The sequence below is a fragment of the Thrips palmi genome, unplaced genomic scaffold (assembly GCF_012932325.1).
Source record: "Thrips palmi isolate BJ-2018 unplaced genomic scaffold, TpBJ-2018v1 HiC_scaffold_4, whole genome shotgun sequence".
Taxonomy (NCBI): Eukaryota; Metazoa; Arthropoda; class Insecta; order Thysanoptera; family Thripidae; genus Thrips; species Thrips palmi.
This window is the reverse complement of record NW_023144631.1, coordinates 73,596-91,996: the sequence shown is the minus strand read 5'-3', so window position 1 is coordinate 91,996 and position 18,401 is coordinate 73,596. Positions and strand designations below refer to the sequence as shown.

Sequence of the window (18,401 nt, the reverse complement as noted above, 5' to 3'; positions counted from 1 at the left end):
TTTGGCGTTTTTTTCACCAGGGTCCCCCCTTAAACTAAAACTATCGATAAACCAGCCCAGCACGGGCGTTTACTTTAATAAGTACTTGTACCAAAAACCGCCGCGAGGTGCAAAATACGATTGGGACTTTAAAACTCCGGATTATGTTTCAAAGGCAGCCAACGGAAGAGCTATGTCTACAAAAATCCGACAGCCCTAATTACTTGGACTTTTACAGTGAAAATTTGCGCGTTTGCAGTTCTATGAAGTGTCAATGTTGTCTCTCATTTGTTAATGCTAGTGCTGCCAGTAACCGACGACGTCCCGATTTTCTCGCAGGCACGGCTGATTTCTACGGGATAAACACGTACACCTCCAACCTCGTGGCGGACGCAAAAGAGACGGACCCGAACCGTCCGGCGGTCGGAACGAGGGCCGGGGACTGCGGCATCACGACATCAGTGGCTCCGGAGTGGGACGCGACCATTGCGTCATGGTTCTATGTAAGCCCAGAAGAATTTACTCTAAAGACGCCATGTCGTCGGAATCCACCCTGGGGAAACAAACTTAAAAAGACTCAATTTCATATTTGATTTGTAATCAGACAGATGGTTTGGAAGAGATTCAAAATGAAACAAATTTGAACACTTCTAGTCAATATTTCAAAGTATCAATTTATTACATTAGGTCCCACACACTTATCATCTTACGATGGTAACGCGAACGTAACATACGCTGAATTCAAAACGTGCGTATTACGCTGAAATGTCATCGTACTACAATCGCAACCAACGTACCTTACGTTGACAACGTGCGTAATACGTTGAAAACATGCGTATTACGTTGAAAATCCTGCGTACCTTACGTTGACATTCGTGCGTATTATGCAGGTTGGAAATTGGTCGTACCTTACGATGGAAAATCATCGTATTACGCACGAAAACCAACGTAAGATGATGAGCGTGCACTTTGCTCAGTGCTGTTAAAGTTAATTTTTTTTGTTAACGAGTTAAAGTTAAGCCGTTAACCTAACCGAATTAACGTACTCGTTAAAGTTAAGGCTCTTCAGCATTAGTTAACGAGTTAACGTTAAATTAACGCATTAACGAAGTTAAGTTAGTTTTAATTCTTGATGAACCGAAGACGTTGTGTGATTTCTTGATTTTTGACAGATTTTCAGTCCTCAAGATGCCAAAAAATGACTAACTTTCAAAACCTTTCACAAAAATTGAGGTTTTGTTCATTTTCTTTCACCCAAGACATAAATTCTACATATTGTATGACCCAAATGTCGGCAAAATATGCATACACAGATGAACAAAGTAAACGTTAACGGCGTTAAGAAGTTAACATTCCTACTTAACTTAACTCGTTAACGTTAAGACATTCTGACTACTTTAACGAGTTAACGTTAATTCGTTAATTAACGTTAACGGCGTTAAGTAACTTCGTTAATCGTTAAATTAACTTTAACAGCACTGACTTTGCTAATGGTGTTCTTGGATGGAAGACTAACCGCCTGGAACGAAAGTCGGGCTACAAATTCAAAGTTATCCCTAAGAGGTTACCCTCAAGAAATAAAAATGTAGATTCACATCTTGCTCCAATTGTCCTTCTCCAGGTGGCACCGGGTAACATGCGAGGGCTCCTGAACTGGATCAAGGACGAATACAACAATCCTCCCGTCATCATCACGGAGAACGGATACCCTGACGCCGGAGCGATTAAGGACGTTCAACGCGTCAATTATTACCGCGTACGTATTATGTTAAAAATACAATCCTTCGGTACGAACGGACGGACGGTTATTCGTACACACTAAATGTCATGGGCCTTTTTTTGTCCCATGAGTGATGCAATTTTAAGCACATCCGGTGGTGATGCAATTTTGTGTCCGCCAGGCGGAACAAATTGTCTACTAAAGAAAGTACAATTTGCAGCAGGCGTCGGACAAAATGTGTCTCCAGACGGGAACAAAATTGCATCAGCGTCGAATGTGCTTAAAATAATTGTATCAGCGTCGAATGAGCTTAAAATTGCATAAATCGTGGGACAAAAAAAAAGTCCTATGACATTCAGTGTGTACCTCATCCTTAACTGTAAACGCCCACAACAAAACAAGTACGGAACTTCAAGAACGGAGGGTCTACGTCGTTCCGTCCTTCTTCCATACTTTCTACTCACAGTTCCCGTTGCTTTCACTGTGATGGAACAAAGGGTTAAAAAAAAATTTCACACTTAAAATGCGGAGGTGTGGAATCTACGGCTTATTTGGAAGTGCAGAGTTTGCAGTATCCACAGTTCAAGTGCGGTGACCTCTACGAGATAGGGGTGGGCTCTGTGAGCTAGTCCATAGGAGACTCCAAACCACACACACCCAAGTGTTAAGAATTACTCCGCACCTGAAAGTGGGGAGTTTTCTACACTTGGTCTGACAGTACTGCCATCGTACTTCTAAACTTGACTTGGTCTTCTACTTTTCAGATGAATCTTCTGGAGGTGCTGAAGGCAATTAATGATGACAAATGTAATGTCATTGGATACACTACTTGGAGCCTCATGGATAATTACGAATGGTTCTACGGTTACGAGTAAGTAGTCGAAAGTAAATTAAAATCAAATGGCACACGCTTAAAACACTGCAAGGAAAAGTGTGAATAGTACAACAAAAACTGTACATTAAAAGTAAAACAGGGATTTTAGAAAGTCCAACGAGAATTGTACAAACCACAAAGATGCCTGCAGTGTAAAAAATTCCGTACTTTTGTACGGAAATGGTACAGAGAAATATAGTACGGAGGTACGGAGAAAAGAACGGAACGTTCCGTACTTGCTCCATTTGAACCCATGTAAATGGGCACGGAAAAAAAGTACGGAACGTTCCGTAGTTGGCAAGTAGCAAGTACGGGTCCAGGCAAATTATTGACCAGACATGTTCCGTACTTTTTTCTCACAGTGTGGACTGCACAGTACTCGTCATGCCGGTTCCATTGTACTTTGTACAACAATTGTTGTACTTCAAAAGTACATAATTCCTGATAATAAAAATTGCCAGGAATTTGTGTACTTTTCCTGTGGTTATTTCCTTGCAGTGAAACCTTACGAAGTATTTTGAGTATTCATTGGTTTTCTAAGTGTCATGATAAACTCATTTCAAAAGCAAGAACATTTTTATTGCATTATAGGGTAAGGTGCCCAGTGATGGCCACTTTTAGCGCACTGATGCGCCTTTAACCCCTTTACTAAGCGTCCCGCACGTCGTACCGGTATGAAAATTTCCAGAAACATAAAAGAAGGGTAGAGTAAAGGCTCCCAAGGGTAGAAACCAGCAAAATTAAATTTATTCTTTGAGAAAAAATTAACCAAACTATCAGTGCAGTTTGCCCAGTAATGGCCACCTTTTGCCCAGTGATAGCCAGGGTCCCGGCCCAGTGATGGCCACACTAGGGTTTGAGCGCTTTGTTTTCGTTTTTGACAGTTATTGAACCCAATTTCAGCTGGTTTGCACCTTGTTCGAAGCTACAGGGGTCACTGTGTCTTAGGAAACGGAAATCAGTGTAACCCTGGGAACCTACCCTGGGAATCTACTTGTGTTTATACCATAAATATAGAATTAAAGTTAAAATTTCAAGTTTGCGATAGAAAAGATTTGGTTTCCGAAATGATTTGATCTCGAGAAGGTGAACATGTAATGTTAAGCATGTTATAGGTACAGACTTCAAATTCAAAGGTTTATCGGTGTCCAAAGTGGAAAAAGGTACAAAATGCATCTTTTTTCCTGTTTCAAGGCCGAAAACTTCTGAAAATCAAGCCTGAACCTAAAACATGCTTAACATTTTTTGTTCATCTTGTTGAGGTGAACGCGTTTCTGAAATCGAATTGTTTCTATCGCATATTTAAAATTTTGACTTAAAAACAAAACTTATTGCACGTACGGAGTCTAAACAGTTTCCATGGTACCGTGAATTCAGGTCCCCATGAGGCAGGCGGAGTGAGATGCCAGGTCAAAACCAAGATATTTCAGGCAACAAACTAGACGGACATGCACGACGTCGCGTCACTCGTTGCAAAGTCTGCTTCAAAAGACTAGTGTGGCCATCACTGGCTGTGCACTGTTTTGCCTGCCCAGTACTGGCCACCACCCCTTTTCCCTCAAATGTAACGAAATTTCAAAAAAAACTTGCATGCTATGGTTAACTTGCCCTCTTTCGATTCTTCTGACGTGATGTTTCTCTTGCACGGACCTCGTATTCACAAATGACAAGAGACGCCGTCGAAGCCTGCGCTAATCTGGGCCGGTAAGGAAAGCAACGTTCGACCGGCCGAGAACGCAGTGTTCAGCGCGCTTCGCCCGTGTGGCCGTCCACAACACTAAAAAGCTGAAATTTTTTCGGCGTTGTGTTGCCAATAGGTGACAGTACAAAACCTCAAAAGCTCAATTCTTTAACTAATCTCGCCTGGTGGGAAAGTCAGCGCAAAGTGTGAAGTGGCCATCACTGGTACCCTGGCCATCACTGGGCACGTTACCCTAATTCATAGCAAGAGAGTTACTAGGCCTGTTTGAATGACAATGTAACGTTCCGTATCCCGCTGTTTTCTGTAACGTTCCGTGTCTTTCCCCTATACTTTTGATAGGGGCTTTTTGGTCTTTCTGCAATATTGCACCGGGAGCTCGACTGCGTTCAGATATAAGTCGTGGGACATCACTGAATAAATTGGCCGAGAAAAAAGCCGACTTTTCCATATTTTTTTCTTGCGGTTCTATGGCCTTCAAAAGTGCCCCGAATTTTGGCAACTGCTCTTATACCATTGACAATCGACAGGCACAAGTTTGGGTTGTACCACGTGGATTTCAACGACCCGGACCGTCCACGCATCCCCAAGATGTCGGCCAAGTTCTACCAGAAGCTCATCAGCACCCGAAAAGTACCTAAAGAGGGGGACATAATTTTCCCTGACGACACAACGACTCAGGCGCCGACAACAAAGTCGCCAACGACGCCTAGAACGCAGCCGCCGCCGGCTTCAACGACTCAGAGAGTGTCGCCCACGACGCCATCGTCAGCCGCCCGGAACGCGGTCACGGCATTCTTGGTGGCCTTCACCACGTGCTTGCTGTTTGTGGCAAAGCTTTAAGAAAGGGATCGGAGGTTCAGCACCAGCCGACCGCGATACGTTTAAAAAAAGATTTGTCATTGTGAAGAAATCTAGTTTCAAATGTGTTTGCACGGCGACAGCTGCAATAGGCTTTTGTAGATAGCGAGTACGTCAAATGAAGTGTGGAGAACTCCACTGTCCATCCACTCCTTGAAGTGTGGAACTCTCCAGGAGTGATTCTGCTCACTTGACGTGTGGAGTTTGCAGTCCCCACACGTAAAGTGTGGATTAGCTCGCAGAGACTCTATCTGCATACGTGGAGAAATCCATACCGTGAAAGCGGGTAATATGGGCCACCAGTGGGTGATGTGGACCACCCCTAAAACTCTTCTATGTGGTCGGTGATGCTGCCCACCTGTGGCATGGAAAACTGTGTCGGCCACTAGCATCCGAACTTGTAAGTACCTTGGCCCGAACCGAACATTTAGGAGAATGTCAGGGGTGGTCCACATTACCCACTGGTGGTCCATATTACCCGCATTTACGATACTTGACACTTCAAACCCTCCCGCTGTCCACATTTCAAGCTGTGCGTTCTCCACACTTGGTTTCACAATGTACTCAAAGTGTAAATTGTTTCTCTTGAATCGACTGATAAAGATGACATTAAAACGAGAACACGAGGAGTTGGCGTGAAAATACAGTATGTTATTACTCACACGAGTCTGATTGACTGAACAATAAGGCAACCACCCGCATGTAACTTTCTCTTTTAAGTGGGACTCATTCGCCTTTGCGATGTGTAACTGGGAGAGGGAGAAACTTGAACCCTGTAGTTTTGAATGACGAGGTCAGGACGTTTTATTGGAGAGAAACTTGTCACATTTCGAGCTGGACATGATTTTAGTTTCACATCACCAGGGACATCAACTTATAACAAAGTTGCAACTTCATCTTTTCACATATGATCACCGTCACATGTGTGTGAAATATGTGTTTTTTTTTTCAACATCTCTATTTCACATGACCATAGTCACGTTTTCTAACAAACGGATTCCTCGCACACACGGAATTCTTGTGGCCTTCTTTAATGCATAATTATGAATTTTTTAGTGTATAATCATGCATGCACAGATGTGTGTACATTTTTTGCATCTGCATAAAATGTACGCAGTGATGTATAATATTATTCACACCTTACGTACGTTTCTGTGCATGCATAATCATGCATACAAATGTCTGCAAGAGTTAAGTGTACATCACGATAAGTTTCACACTAGATATCAAGGTACATGTTTCACGCATGAATGATACAATTTAAGCATAGTCATTGTTGATTAAATTAGTGTCCACCAGGTTTTACGGGTTATACTATACACATTGTCCAATACAAAAGGAAATTGCTGTTTGAATCACCTGGTGGACACTATAGCATCACCGATCGACGGATGTGTTTAAGACGGACAAAAAATTCACAAGATACTTTTTAACCGTATTTCAACATTAAAATCACGGTTCAAAGTTCTACCACTTTGCAAAGTCTCGTCAAAAGCTTATAGAAAATCTCCGACTTGCATGAAGGGCCACACAGATTAAATCTCGGAGAGGCAGAGTCCTCGGGATACTAAGGCTACTTCGTGCAAAGAAAGAAATCTCCATTCAAGGAACGTTCATGGAAGCAGATGATATTCGTCTGTTACTGTCCTATATACACTAGTTGTGGCAGTATGCTCTTATCCCTGCAGCTCGAGGTTGACCCTAGGGAAAGAATCCCCATGATTTTAAAGGGACGGTCCCTTTCCGAAGGGGCCAAGCCCTATCCGAGAAAGGGCTTGGCCCCTTGGGAAGGGCTCAGCCCTATCTGCCATAGGGCCGGGCCCTATCAAGTTAGGGACCGGCCCTATGGACTTGGGGACCGGCCCTATGAGCTTAGGGATCGGCCCTTTGGACTTGGGGATCAGCCCTATGGACTTGGGGATCCGCCCTCCAGACCACAAGGCCCTATAAATCAGCCTGCCAGTTAGGCAAAATGTGGGTGATTTAGGTAGGCAAACCCGCTACACACCTATTAAGGGTATCTTGTAAACGGCTTTAGATAGAGTGTCGGCGACACTACCATTGTTATCAGCGTCAAAAGTTTACTCAGGAAGCGTTTCTTATTTGTACATTGATGTTCAAGAGGCAGATGTTTTGAACACTTGAACACTCCGCGGCACGTCCCTTACCAAAGGGATATTTCGCGGCCCTTTGACAAGGGGACTGTCCCTATCCATAGGGGCTGGCCCTTCCATGGGGACCGTCCCTATACCAAGGGGCCGCGAAATATCCCTTTGGTTAGGGACGTTAGGGATTTTTTCCCTTGGGGAGTTGCATGTGTAAAGGTATCACGTGCTAAAAAGTCCCACAGCATTGAATATATACGGACCCCCGCATGTCGGGACTAGAGCGCGCCGAACACGCGCTGGCCGCGCGACAGGGCCAGGCTGACGATGACGATGGCGGCGAGGAAGGTGGCCACGGCCAGCAGGGCCGTGAAGGCGCGGCAGCAGCAGCGCTGGCGGGAACCTTCCTCCACGAGCGCCAGCAGACGGTCCGCCCCCGCGGCGTCCAGCGTCAGGTCCTGGAAAACGCGGGCAAAACATGTGGAACGGTCGAGAGGTCTCTCGGACTTTCTTTTCTTCCACCTGCCACGTGCACACACACTAAATGTCATGGGACTTTTCTTGTCCCATGAATGATGCAATTTTACGCACATCCGGTGGTGATGCAATTTTGTGCCCGCCAGGCGGGACAAATTTTCTAGTGAAAGTACAATTTGCAACAGGCGTCGGACAAAATGTGTCGCCAGACGGGAGCAAAATTGTATCAGCGTCGGATGTGCTTAAAATTGCATAAAACGTGGGACAAAAAAAGTCCCATGACATTTTGTGTGCAGTGAAGTGTAAAGTATCACAGTTTTGCAGAATGTGCATGGATATTTCGCACAAATTTAATTTGTAGGCAAATCTGATAAATGTTTTGCAAAATGTTCAAATTTGTACGAAAAGTATCCATACTCGGAATTAAGTGAGACTTTGTTTCGGAGAAAAGGTGGAACGGAACTTGAAGCAGCTGCTTTGACGCACTCATTCACAAGAATTTCGATTACTTTGCACAGATAAATGCCTACAAAGTACACGGTAGAAACGGTACCTGGTTTTCCCAGGAAGCCTATGGTAGAGACATAGGCGGTTTCGAGGGGGTTCCTGGGAAAACCAGGTTCCGGTTTCACCGGGTACTGCTCGTTGTTATACAAAGAAAACGAAGGCTTCGCAGCCTACGAATTTTGACATACAAACGATTTTGTTGAAGGATGAATCCTTTGTAGCCTACGAAGAACCTCTTCGCAGCCTGCGAAGGGTATTTTCTTTGTATTACAAACACAATCGTTAGTATTACAAACGATGTCCTTCGTAGGCTGCAAAGCCTTCAATTACAACGAGTAGTTCCTTGGAGGGTTTTAAGTGTGTGCCCTTTCTGATTTATTCCTCCCAACTTCCAATCTAACTCTTCTCCGACGTGCCCTATCCCTCTGTCAGTGCATGCGTACCATCACCTGCTCGTAGCCCTTGGCCATGAGCGTGATGTCCCCGGGGACGATGCCGCTGCCGAGGTACTCGCTCCAGGCGTTGCTGTAGCAGAGGTAGCCCTGCGTGGCGGCCCTTGGAGCGGCCTTCTCGCTGGCCGCCGCGCCACGCGACGCCACCCCCGCCTCCAGAGCGCGGCACACCGCCAGCAGGGTGGGCGACCGGGACACGCCCTCCGACAGCTGGCGGACGCCATCCAGGACCTTGGGGCACGCAGTGTGAGATGAGTCGCAGGGGCTGTTACGCACATTGAAGAGTCGACGAAGCATTGATTCTCAACACGAAGACAACGACACTGTGAAATATTTTGGACGGGAAATTCGCACACTCTCAGCCTTTTACTGATGATTTCTCAGACGCATTTTTGTAAGCAACCTCCAGCAATTGGTTAATACTGTACTAATATTTTCGGTTTCTATTCAATTCCAAAGAAATGTTTTAATATTTAAGAAGGAACTACTGAGCATTATGAATGCTTACAGAAATGCTTCTGCTTATGAAAAAAGTCGGGTGAGAAAACGTGTGAAAAAATGAAAAAACGGCTGAGAGTGCAGAAGAATATCGTACGTCGTATATCGAATACGGGACAAGAACGGAACGTCCGTACCTGCTCCATATATGCTAATGTAAACTGGTACGGAAAAAAGGTACACAAACTTCCGTAGTTGGCAAGTACGGACAGTCCAGGCAAATTGTAAAGCAGATACGCTCCGTACCATTTCTGTACTTTCATCGCCAGCGTGCTCTGGCGCGCTTTTTAAGTCTTACAGAGAAAATTCTCCATATTATGGAGAAAATTCTCTTTTAAGGTGGTGCACCTGTCGTTGTTACTACCAACTGATTGTTCCCTGTGGATATTTTGTCGAATTACTTTGGTATTAACGAGAAAATCTTTGTCTTAATGGCGGTGCAGCCTTTCAACATCAACATAAGACACTTACATTATGAATCCAAAGGTCAGACAAGAAAGTCTTACCATTTTGTGGCGAGACATTTTTGTCTGAGCAAAAATTTTGACGAGACTTTCAGGTCTAACCAAAACTTTGGAGAGAAGCCTTTCCATTCCATGCAATTTGCAGTGTAGAGTGTGTAGTTTTCATGCCTTTGGGTCACCAGTGTGTCCTTGCCTTGTTGCTGGGTTCCTGCCAGTGCCCAGAGAGCGGGCTGTCGGTGCCTGGGCATTGCTGCGACGAACTGCAGCGCGACTCGTACCCGGAGCAGCTGGGCGGGGCGTCCGCACCGCCACTCGACACCGAGGCGTGCAGATGCAGGGACAAGGACTCGTCCCAGAAAGCCGGATTTACCCTGGGATCAAACGGACTTGTTCCAAATTTTTCTGTAGTAAGTACTTTAAAGACAAAACTTTTTCTCCTTACACTGTGAAAATTTGAGTCGTCACTTGATGACAATTTCAAGGCTAATTTTCCTTACAACAATGTCATCAAAAAACTTATGACATTTGTTGTCACGCCCATGCAATAAGTATAGGAGCTTTGATGAAAATGTCATCATTTTGTGATGAGATTGTTATGATTTGAAAAAGATGAAAATGTCATCCGCGTTTTTGTCATACAGTGACAAAAAAATTTCACAGTGTATATAGGGGAGTGGAGCGTTTATTCTCTGCCTGCGCCCGCAGATAGGCAACCCATCGGGCATCGCCGACAGCGACCCATTACCATTACGGGCTAGATCACAACAGATCGTTTGCCAGTTCCCCCCTCCCACTCTGCCGAGCCCGGCCTGCGGATCTGGACCGTTAATTTCGCTCAAATTTGAGAATGGAGACCTTCGTCGCCTCACCTGGACACGGTGTAGCCGGCGACCAGGGGGTCGTCATTCATGATCAGTGCATTGTCCGTCCATTGCAGAGGGTCGGCTGGAAATACTCGTATCCCTATGACCTGAAAAGAAGGAAAATTCAGTTCGGTTAGTTCGACGAAAAGTGGGAAATCGAAGAGTGAGCTAAAAGGCCTTGAACTGCAAGAATTTTGTTGTCACTTTAGGACAAAACAGTGGGTGACACTTTCATCACTTGCATGCAAATGATGAAAATGTATACATCAAAAAGTGCTGACATTGTCATCAAAGCTCCTATACTTATTGCATGGGCGTGACAACTTTGTCATCAAAGGTTTTAAATGACGACCTCGTTAGAAAAATCAGCCTTGATGTTGACATCAAGTCACAATGTCACAACTAAAATTTTCAGTGAGCTTTGGCTCCCAATCAGAGCCCCCCTTTTTTCCCTTGTACGATAACAATAAAGTAACAGAAGAGTAACGCATGTACAGGTTTTTACTCAAATATTTATATTTAGTACTACATTACACGATAGAGGAGCAAAATTCCGAATTCCTGATTGAAACACATACAGCATTTCGCTCAATTGACTCAACGCCCAAAGTTCCCTTGAGTGCTGAAGAGGAAAGTGACAGGCATTCTGCTCCCGACTCCGACTCAGGCTTCAATCTTACCGAAGTTTGGACAGTTTGGATCAGCGAGCTAAAAACGCAATCTTGCCCAAAAAATATAAATAAAAAAATCAGTTAACAAAGAAGTTTACTCAACTTAAACTCCTAGCCAGTTTTTATATTGGACACACTCAAAAAACCTTGCAAAGTATTCTCCGGCATTGTATTGCAATCTCTCTTACAAACTATTTTCTTTGCATTGCAAAGTATTTCTTTGCAACTTGCAAAGAAAATGCTTTGCAACGTTACAAACCAATGCTTCGCAACTTACGAACTATTTCTTTGCAATGCGAAGAAAAAAATTCGCAAGGGAATTTGTAATACAATGCCGGAGAATACTTTGTACTGCAAAGTACTTTTCTTTTCAAGCTTTTCTGAGTGCACATTGCCTTAAATACCTATAACGAGGTTTTGTGCAGCTCCTGCAGACTGATTTTCAGAGTGTCATCCTGGTCCGCGTCCTGGTCTCTAAGTCTGATCTCTCTAGCACACTCACGCGGCGTCCCGTATGGGTGCGAGAGAGACAGAGCGACGGAGACGACTCTCGGCATCAGTCTGCCGGAGGATACCACAACGCAATGCCGGCAACCTGGAAGCTGGAAGGTGAAGCGAAGCGCGCGTAACCGTGGGTCGATAGAACGGAGTGCGAGTCCGGGGGAGTCCAGGGCGTCCGGCGCGCTTGGCTGCGTCCGGCCGACCCGGTGCAGAGCCAGGCCAGAGCCAGGCAAGCGCGAAGAGTTGCATGGTATTAAAACACGGGCGTATACTCTTAACGCTTCAGAACCATAAGGGATTCGCTTAAAAATTAAAATTTGCCCTGAAACCGGCCGCCTTTGTTGAGTGGGCCACAAGGGCGGAGGCGGTCCAAATACCAAACGCGTTTTGAGCTCCAGAGTCGCTAAATGGGACTCGAACTGAACGCGTGACCCTACCCATAGATTTGCTCTCCGAACGAGGAATCCATTGGTAGGGTCACACGATGGATTCAAGTCCCATTTAAGAACGGTGGGGCTTAAAACGCGTCTGTCTGGAGTTTCGGCCGACGGTGCCGGTCTTCGGGCCCAATGCCCTCGATACGAGGAAATTTCGTAAGATACGGAGGAAATGGCGCAAGCATATGATCCACGAAGCGGAAGAAGGGGTTAAGTCGACTTGATTCAGTGACATCTTATCAGTCTATCAAGTAAACATGAGCGAAAATTTGGTCTAAAAATAGGTGAGGTGAGACAAGTCCCATCCTCTTGCATCTATTTTCAGATGACATTCCCCACCTGTTCTCCCACCTGCAAGGTTAAGGCCTTGCAAAAGGGCACGGATTCAACTCGACTTATTCCCCTCTTCCGCTTCCTGGATCATATATGAGAGCAGTTTTTCTGCGTATTAAGAAGGGTTTTCTTTGTTTCTTCCAATGGAAATGAAAAAGATTCATTGTGTGAAGAAATATTGGTTTGTAATGCAAAAGGTGGACCGAAATCTGGAATCGGGTCACGCGCGAACAGGTGCGAGTAGTTATGTGTCAGATCAAGAGCGCTTTACTGGCAAACCTATAGATGCACCTAAACGTCAATTACGTTCCTGGCGAAACAATCGGCACGAGTCTGAGAGTGTAGTCGCTTCGGGCGCGTGCCTCGCCTAATTACCGAACCCGTCATTGTCAGTCAATTAAAGGCGGCGGAGCGCGGCGCCTAATGGACTGAAGAAAGCGGCGCCGCCTTGTGTGGCCGCCGTGCCGCGATTAGCCGCGTAATCTCTGTCTCTGTCGCACTCATGGGGCGTGCCGTGCGGGTGCGAGAGAGGCAGAGCGACGAAACGATTCTTCGGAATCGGGCGGCTGTCGCGACGACGCGGCGTCACCGCGCTTTGTCTCTGGCGGAGGAAAGCGCGCCGCGCCGTGGCACAGTGGGCCAGAAGACCGGTGGAGGCGGTCGAAATCCCGGACGCGTATCAAGCTCCAGAATCAGTAAATGGGGCTCGAACTGAACGTGTGACCCCACCAATGGATTGCTCTTCGAACGGAGAATCCATTGGCAAGGGCGGATCCAGAGTCGGGTTCAGGGGGGGGGGGGGCGATGTCACGAAAGTTGCCTACCTGCAGGGGTAATGTGCGACTTTTTGCCTATCTTTCAGGCGGCTTCGCCGCCTTCAGGGGGGGGGGGGGGGCGACGCCCCCATCGCCCCCCCCCTTGGATCCGCGCCTGTCCATTGGTGGGGTCACACGCTCGGGTCGAAGTCTGTACAGCGAATCTGGAGCTCAAACCGCGAGGGGGGGACAGCTTTCCACAATCGTTGTACAAAATTTGACCACATTCCACATTCAGGAGGCAAAAACGCCTGTAAGTAGGCAACATGTGTGGCAAAAACGCCAGAAATCTTGCACATTCTTGCACATTCATTGTACACAAAATTTTACAGTGGGTCACCCCTCGTCAAACCGCGTTTACAGTCCTGGCCGCCGGCGCCGGTCCTCTGGCCCACTGTGCCCCGCCGTGCCACGCCAGGGCCAGCGGATTCGCGCCCCGGGCCGCCACGGCCACGCGCCTCGTTTACTCTCGTTTGCCAGCCGCTTGGCGGTGCCCGGCTGCCGGCGACTCCCACGCCCGTCCGCCCCGAAAGGGAAACAGCGCCGGCGTGGTGTAAGACGACGTCATTACGACGGGCAGCGAGGCGCGCGGCCACGTCAATGGGCCCAGTGTGTGAGTGTACATGTTAGTGTGTGCTGGTGTGTGTGTGTGTGTTGGTGTATATGCATGTCTGAGTGTGTGTGTGTTGGTGTATGCGTGTGTGTTGGTGTATATGCATGTCTGAGTGTGTTGGTGTATGTGCATGTCAGTTGTTAGTGTGTGTGCGGGTTAGTGTGAGCGTTTTGTGTGTGTGTTAGTGTGTGTGTAGGTGAGTGTGTGCGTGATAATGTGTGTGCCCGCATGCCTGCGTGCGTGAGTATGGCACGACGTGTGTCGCGAGCGTCGTCCGCGCGAAAGAGCCCCCATTGACACGACGCGTCAACATTCAATTACAATTGCCATAACGTTATGGCTATGAATGTTGTACAACAGAAGACTCATTGTTTTCGGACGAGTTTTTAAGGATTAGATTGCTTCCCACGTGGTTTGAAATTATTTTAGTACAAGATGTGACAATTTTCGGGGAAGCTCTCAGCTCGACCCAGTCGTGAGCGGTTTCGCACAATAAGAACATATGTGCAGTTTTTTTTCAGCAGATGGTGCATTGTAACGACATGAAGACAAAATAGAAATAGGAGTACATATAATGTGTCAGCATGCTAGTACTCTCAGGATGCGAGGCGCCTAGCAGTGAGTCAGAGAAATGTCTGAAGACCGATGGCTACGCCGATGTCTTGAAAGGGGACCGATGCCGCGTGTGCGTCCGCCCCCTGGGGCGCCCCGCCCATTAATGGCATTAAAACAAATTTTCTTTATGGCCGGTTGCTGGCGACACTCAATTGCATCGTCGGAAAGGGCACTGAAAGTATCGCCTCTGCGTTTGGAGTGCTCAAGCAACGTCTGGACCAGCTGTGCACACCCCGAATCCATAAGGACTTTTTGGCTGAGCCCCCTTATCCTCACACTTTATCTTAAACTTGACTAGCGATGCCCTTTGGTCCGGCCCGGGTGAACCTCGTTGAAAACTACACCTCGCAATGTAGGCAACCTTCGAATGTATCAACGGAAACACAAAGTGCTCGTTGTAGGCGTTGAAATTTAAAAGTAAGTACGTGTAATAAGTTCTAACATTAATCAAAACTCAATTTTAAAAATGAAGTTTCAAACATTTGACAGGAACTGGGCAAACGTTTAGTTTTATTAACTTTTTAAGTTAAATTTTGGGGTTGGCAACAGATAAAAGTCACGTGGAGTTTGGAAACGATCCCCCCCTAAAAGTGTGGTTTCAAAAAGCAAGTTGCCGGAACGGGGCGGGATCGGGAAGTCCCCATCCCCATGTAACTAGCAAAGCTATAACGCTCAGGGCTGAGCTGGCGATGTCACTTTTAAGTGAAATAAGCTCAACCATCGCAACACAAGTTGGCGTTTCTGGACGTTAGATTTGTTTACACGAGTAGGGAGTTCCCATGATGTCCACCTTTCCATTCTGATGTAACAGACAGGAAAGATAAACTTTACACACTGAATTAATTACAATTTCTGAGCCTTTCTCAATCTTCAAATCAGCGGACAATCTTGGTCAAAAATCCACTGTTTCCTCCCACTGCTTTTACATCACCGCTTTTCTGAATTGTTCAGTTCTAAAGTTGTAAGTTGTCGTGGTTGTAACTTACTATCTTCTTATTCTGGTTTAAAACCATGATATTATTTTGTAATCTGAATAAATTTTAAATTTACTTTATAAGTAACTTTCATTTTAATATTTTCAACTCCTGCCTTAAAAATTGTATTTCGCCACAAATGATTGACACTAAGCATTGAAATTGAAAGTAACAACTGAACTCCAACGGGAATCTGAAGCCAAATCTTCACTTTAAATTTGAACGGCTGCCAAGGAAAGTGTGTGGATAATGCGAATGAGTGTGGGTGTGTGTGGTGTTTCAATGCATGGGGTATGTTACGTTGTTAAGCCAAAGAACTGATTCTCAAAAAAATCCATGGGAAACTTAATCTACAACTCAATTTTAAACTTGATCTTACGATGATGGGGTGCAAGTGGAAGGGATAGCACTCAACGTCTTTCAGACTTAGAATCACGCATTCAGACACTGTGAAAAAAAAGTACGGAAAAAGTACGGAACATGTCTGGTCAATAATTTGCCTGGAACGTCCGTACTTGCCAACTACGGAACGTTCCGTACCTTTTTTCCGTACCCATTTACATGGGTTCGTATGGAGCAAGTACGGAACGTTCCGTACCTTTCTCCGTACCTCCGTACTATATTTTTCTGTACCATTTCCGCACAAAAGTACGGAATTTTGTACAGTGGAAAATCTCAAAGAACGACAAAATACTACAAACCATCTCCCTTAAATTAAAACTGAACTTTGCTAGCGCAGTGGCAACTTTGGCTCAGCCTTAAGTGTGAACTTTACCTAGTTAGTGTGCAGGTCAAGGCGCTCGCCGCTCTGCTTGCCACGTGCGGCTTGCTTGGGTACGTACTCACGCGTCGCTCCGTGCTTGCGGCAGAGGCGCCGCGTGTCGTGCTGCGCTGCGTGCGTTGCTGCGCTGCTGCGGTCCGGCGCGCTTCGCTCCACGGCCGCGCCGCGTCTGACGAGGGCCGGCGAGCCCGGCGCCGGCCAGGCCCGTCGTCCGGAGCTGTCTCGCAAACGGCCCGTCGAAGCGCGACCGGCGGGGAGCGGCTGGCACACTCACTGCGAGAGTCCTTTTCGTCGCTCTGTCTTTCTCGCGTCTACAAGGGGGGATGCCTGATGAACGCGAGAGGCAGAGCGTCGAAAACGATACCCGAAATCAATCGGCATAGTGCACTGCAAGAAAAAGTGTGGATAGTACAACAAAAGTACAACAAAAACTGTACAATAAAAGTACAAGGGGTTGTAGATAATAAAAATGGAATCTATTTCGACCTCCGGACCCACGTTCGATTTCTGATGGGATCAAAGCTAGCCAGAATTTTAGGGGTGTCGAACCAAAAATGTCATGCAGTTTGACCAGCGATGAGCGAACCAACGTCGTCGCCCAGTACTTCAAAGGTAGTCCGGAGGGCGGAGCGGCCCCCCAGCATTAAAGGTGGAACCAAATGCTGCTTTGACGTGCGATCAGGCCTCTTCGTCTGGCGAAGTGTGAGGAGGCGAGAGGATCTGCCGAAGGCAGGCTTGCGTCGCAGGCCAAGGTAGGTGTAGACGGGGGGTGGAAACTCCTATGGCGCGGCTGATTTCAAAATATACTCTTACATATAGTATACTCTCATATAAATATAGTATATAAAGAGCATTTGGGCAAAGAGTATATTTAAAGGTTTTATTGAATTGTCAATTTCGGTGCAGGTGCGAGGCACAGTCAAGTAAGCGCGAGAACCTCTTATTTTAAAACCTTGCGAACCCATGTGTTTGCAGCGATCATTAACTTAACATTTAAGGGGGGGGACATCACTCCGAAAACAGTGTTTTTGTAAAATCGTCATAAAAACCAAACGGGAACAGAAAAATTGTTCATATTTTACGAGATAAAGTATAAAACAACACTAAGTCAATCCGCCAGGGCAGTACAGCGCTTTCGTTGAAAACGCATTTTTGAGTGTTAGGTTAGACCATTTCGCACGGTTGCTGCGCTGGACGCCAAACGGTTTGACCTAGATCAACGTAATTTGGTGACAGCCTTCCTGAGATGTCTGGCTATGGTGGGTACCTCAATCACATTTAAAAAATCATTTAAAGTTCTATTTGTTTCATGCGAAAAAAAATGGTTCAATTTTTTGGGTCAAAATTGTTCAATTTTGAACGTTAAATAAATAATAAAAGTTGACCAATGCAAACTATTTTGCTACCCACCATAGCGGCATGTCGTAGGAGCTTCCATGCTAAATCTCCCCGCTGTAGCTCAAAAACTGCGCCCTAGAGGCCTGCAACCGTTTGCAATTTCATGTTCCGAGAAAAACGCGATCAAAGTTGAGGAAACTGGGCTTTTCCCCTATGCATGTTTGTGGCCCACAACCTCCCAAAACTGCAATTTTTTGAACTTCGGAATGCGGTTTTCGCCATTCGACGCAGAAAAGAATGGTCTATAGTATAAACTAATAAAAAAAAGTTGTGATTTTTTATCATTTTGGAGTGATGTCCCCCCTTAACTAACACTGCTTTCATAACTTAAAATAAGACAATGTTCGTTAATGGTTAAGAGTGTGGACTTTTGCAGGTACTTCCAAAAGAATCTCCACACAAATTCGAGACACAAAAAAATAACTTTGAAACGAATTCCGAAGTTAAGGGTTATAACTTTCACTCGTACTATAACGCTATGATGTCCTTTTGAGGTAAGTTGAGCATCCCTGTGTGTCATCTGTAAGCTTGCGAAGTCTCATTTGTTCGCATTAGAAAGAACGTATCTGCATGCAATTTGCGAATGATCTGTTTGAATCTGGTTGAATTGCGACCCTCTGCAAACACAACGTTCGCAAAATTGCGAACTACCAGTTCGTAATACAATCAAGCCAATCTCTTCGCAAGCTACAAACCAAATACTTTGTAATCCGAACACACTCTTCGCACTCTCAGACTGTTATTGACTTTTTGTCCTTTGTTAA

The 18,401-nt window shown here is 45.9% G+C and overlaps 2 protein-coding genes across 3 annotated transcripts in view; one reads left to right on the top strand and one right to left on the bottom strand.

Annotated features, from left to right (window-relative positions):
* LOC117650032 (myrosinase 1-like) overlaps nt 1-5,777 on the top strand; it is a 44,882-nt gene extending 39,105 nt beyond the window's left edge. For both annotated transcript variants that reach the window (XM_034393289.1, XM_034393288.1), the window contains exons 9-12: nt 319-482; nt 1,601-1,735; nt 2,464-2,570; nt 4,803-5,777. In XM_034393289.1, the coding sequence (XP_034249180.1) occupies nt 319-482; nt 1,601-1,735; nt 2,464-2,570; nt 4,803-5,115 (719 nt within the window). In that variant the 3' untranslated portion in view covers nt 5,116-5,777. The remainder of the gene's footprint in view (nt 1-318; nt 483-1,600; nt 1,736-2,463; nt 2,571-4,802) is intronic.
* A 142-nt stretch (nt 5,778-5,919) lies between these two features.
* On the bottom strand, nt 5,920-9,419 carry LOC117650047. Its single transcript, XM_034393313.1, has 2 exons — nt 8,666-9,419; nt 5,920-7,696 (listed from the first exon to the last, which is right to left on the bottom strand). The coding sequence occupies exons 1-2, from the start codon at nt 8,969-8,971 to the stop codon at nt 7,517-7,519; spliced, it is 486 nt and encodes a 161-aa protein (XP_034249204.1). The 5' UTR covers nt 8,972-9,419; the 3' UTR covers nt 5,920-7,516.
* Between the last annotated feature and the right edge of the window lie 8,982 nt (nt 9,420-18,401).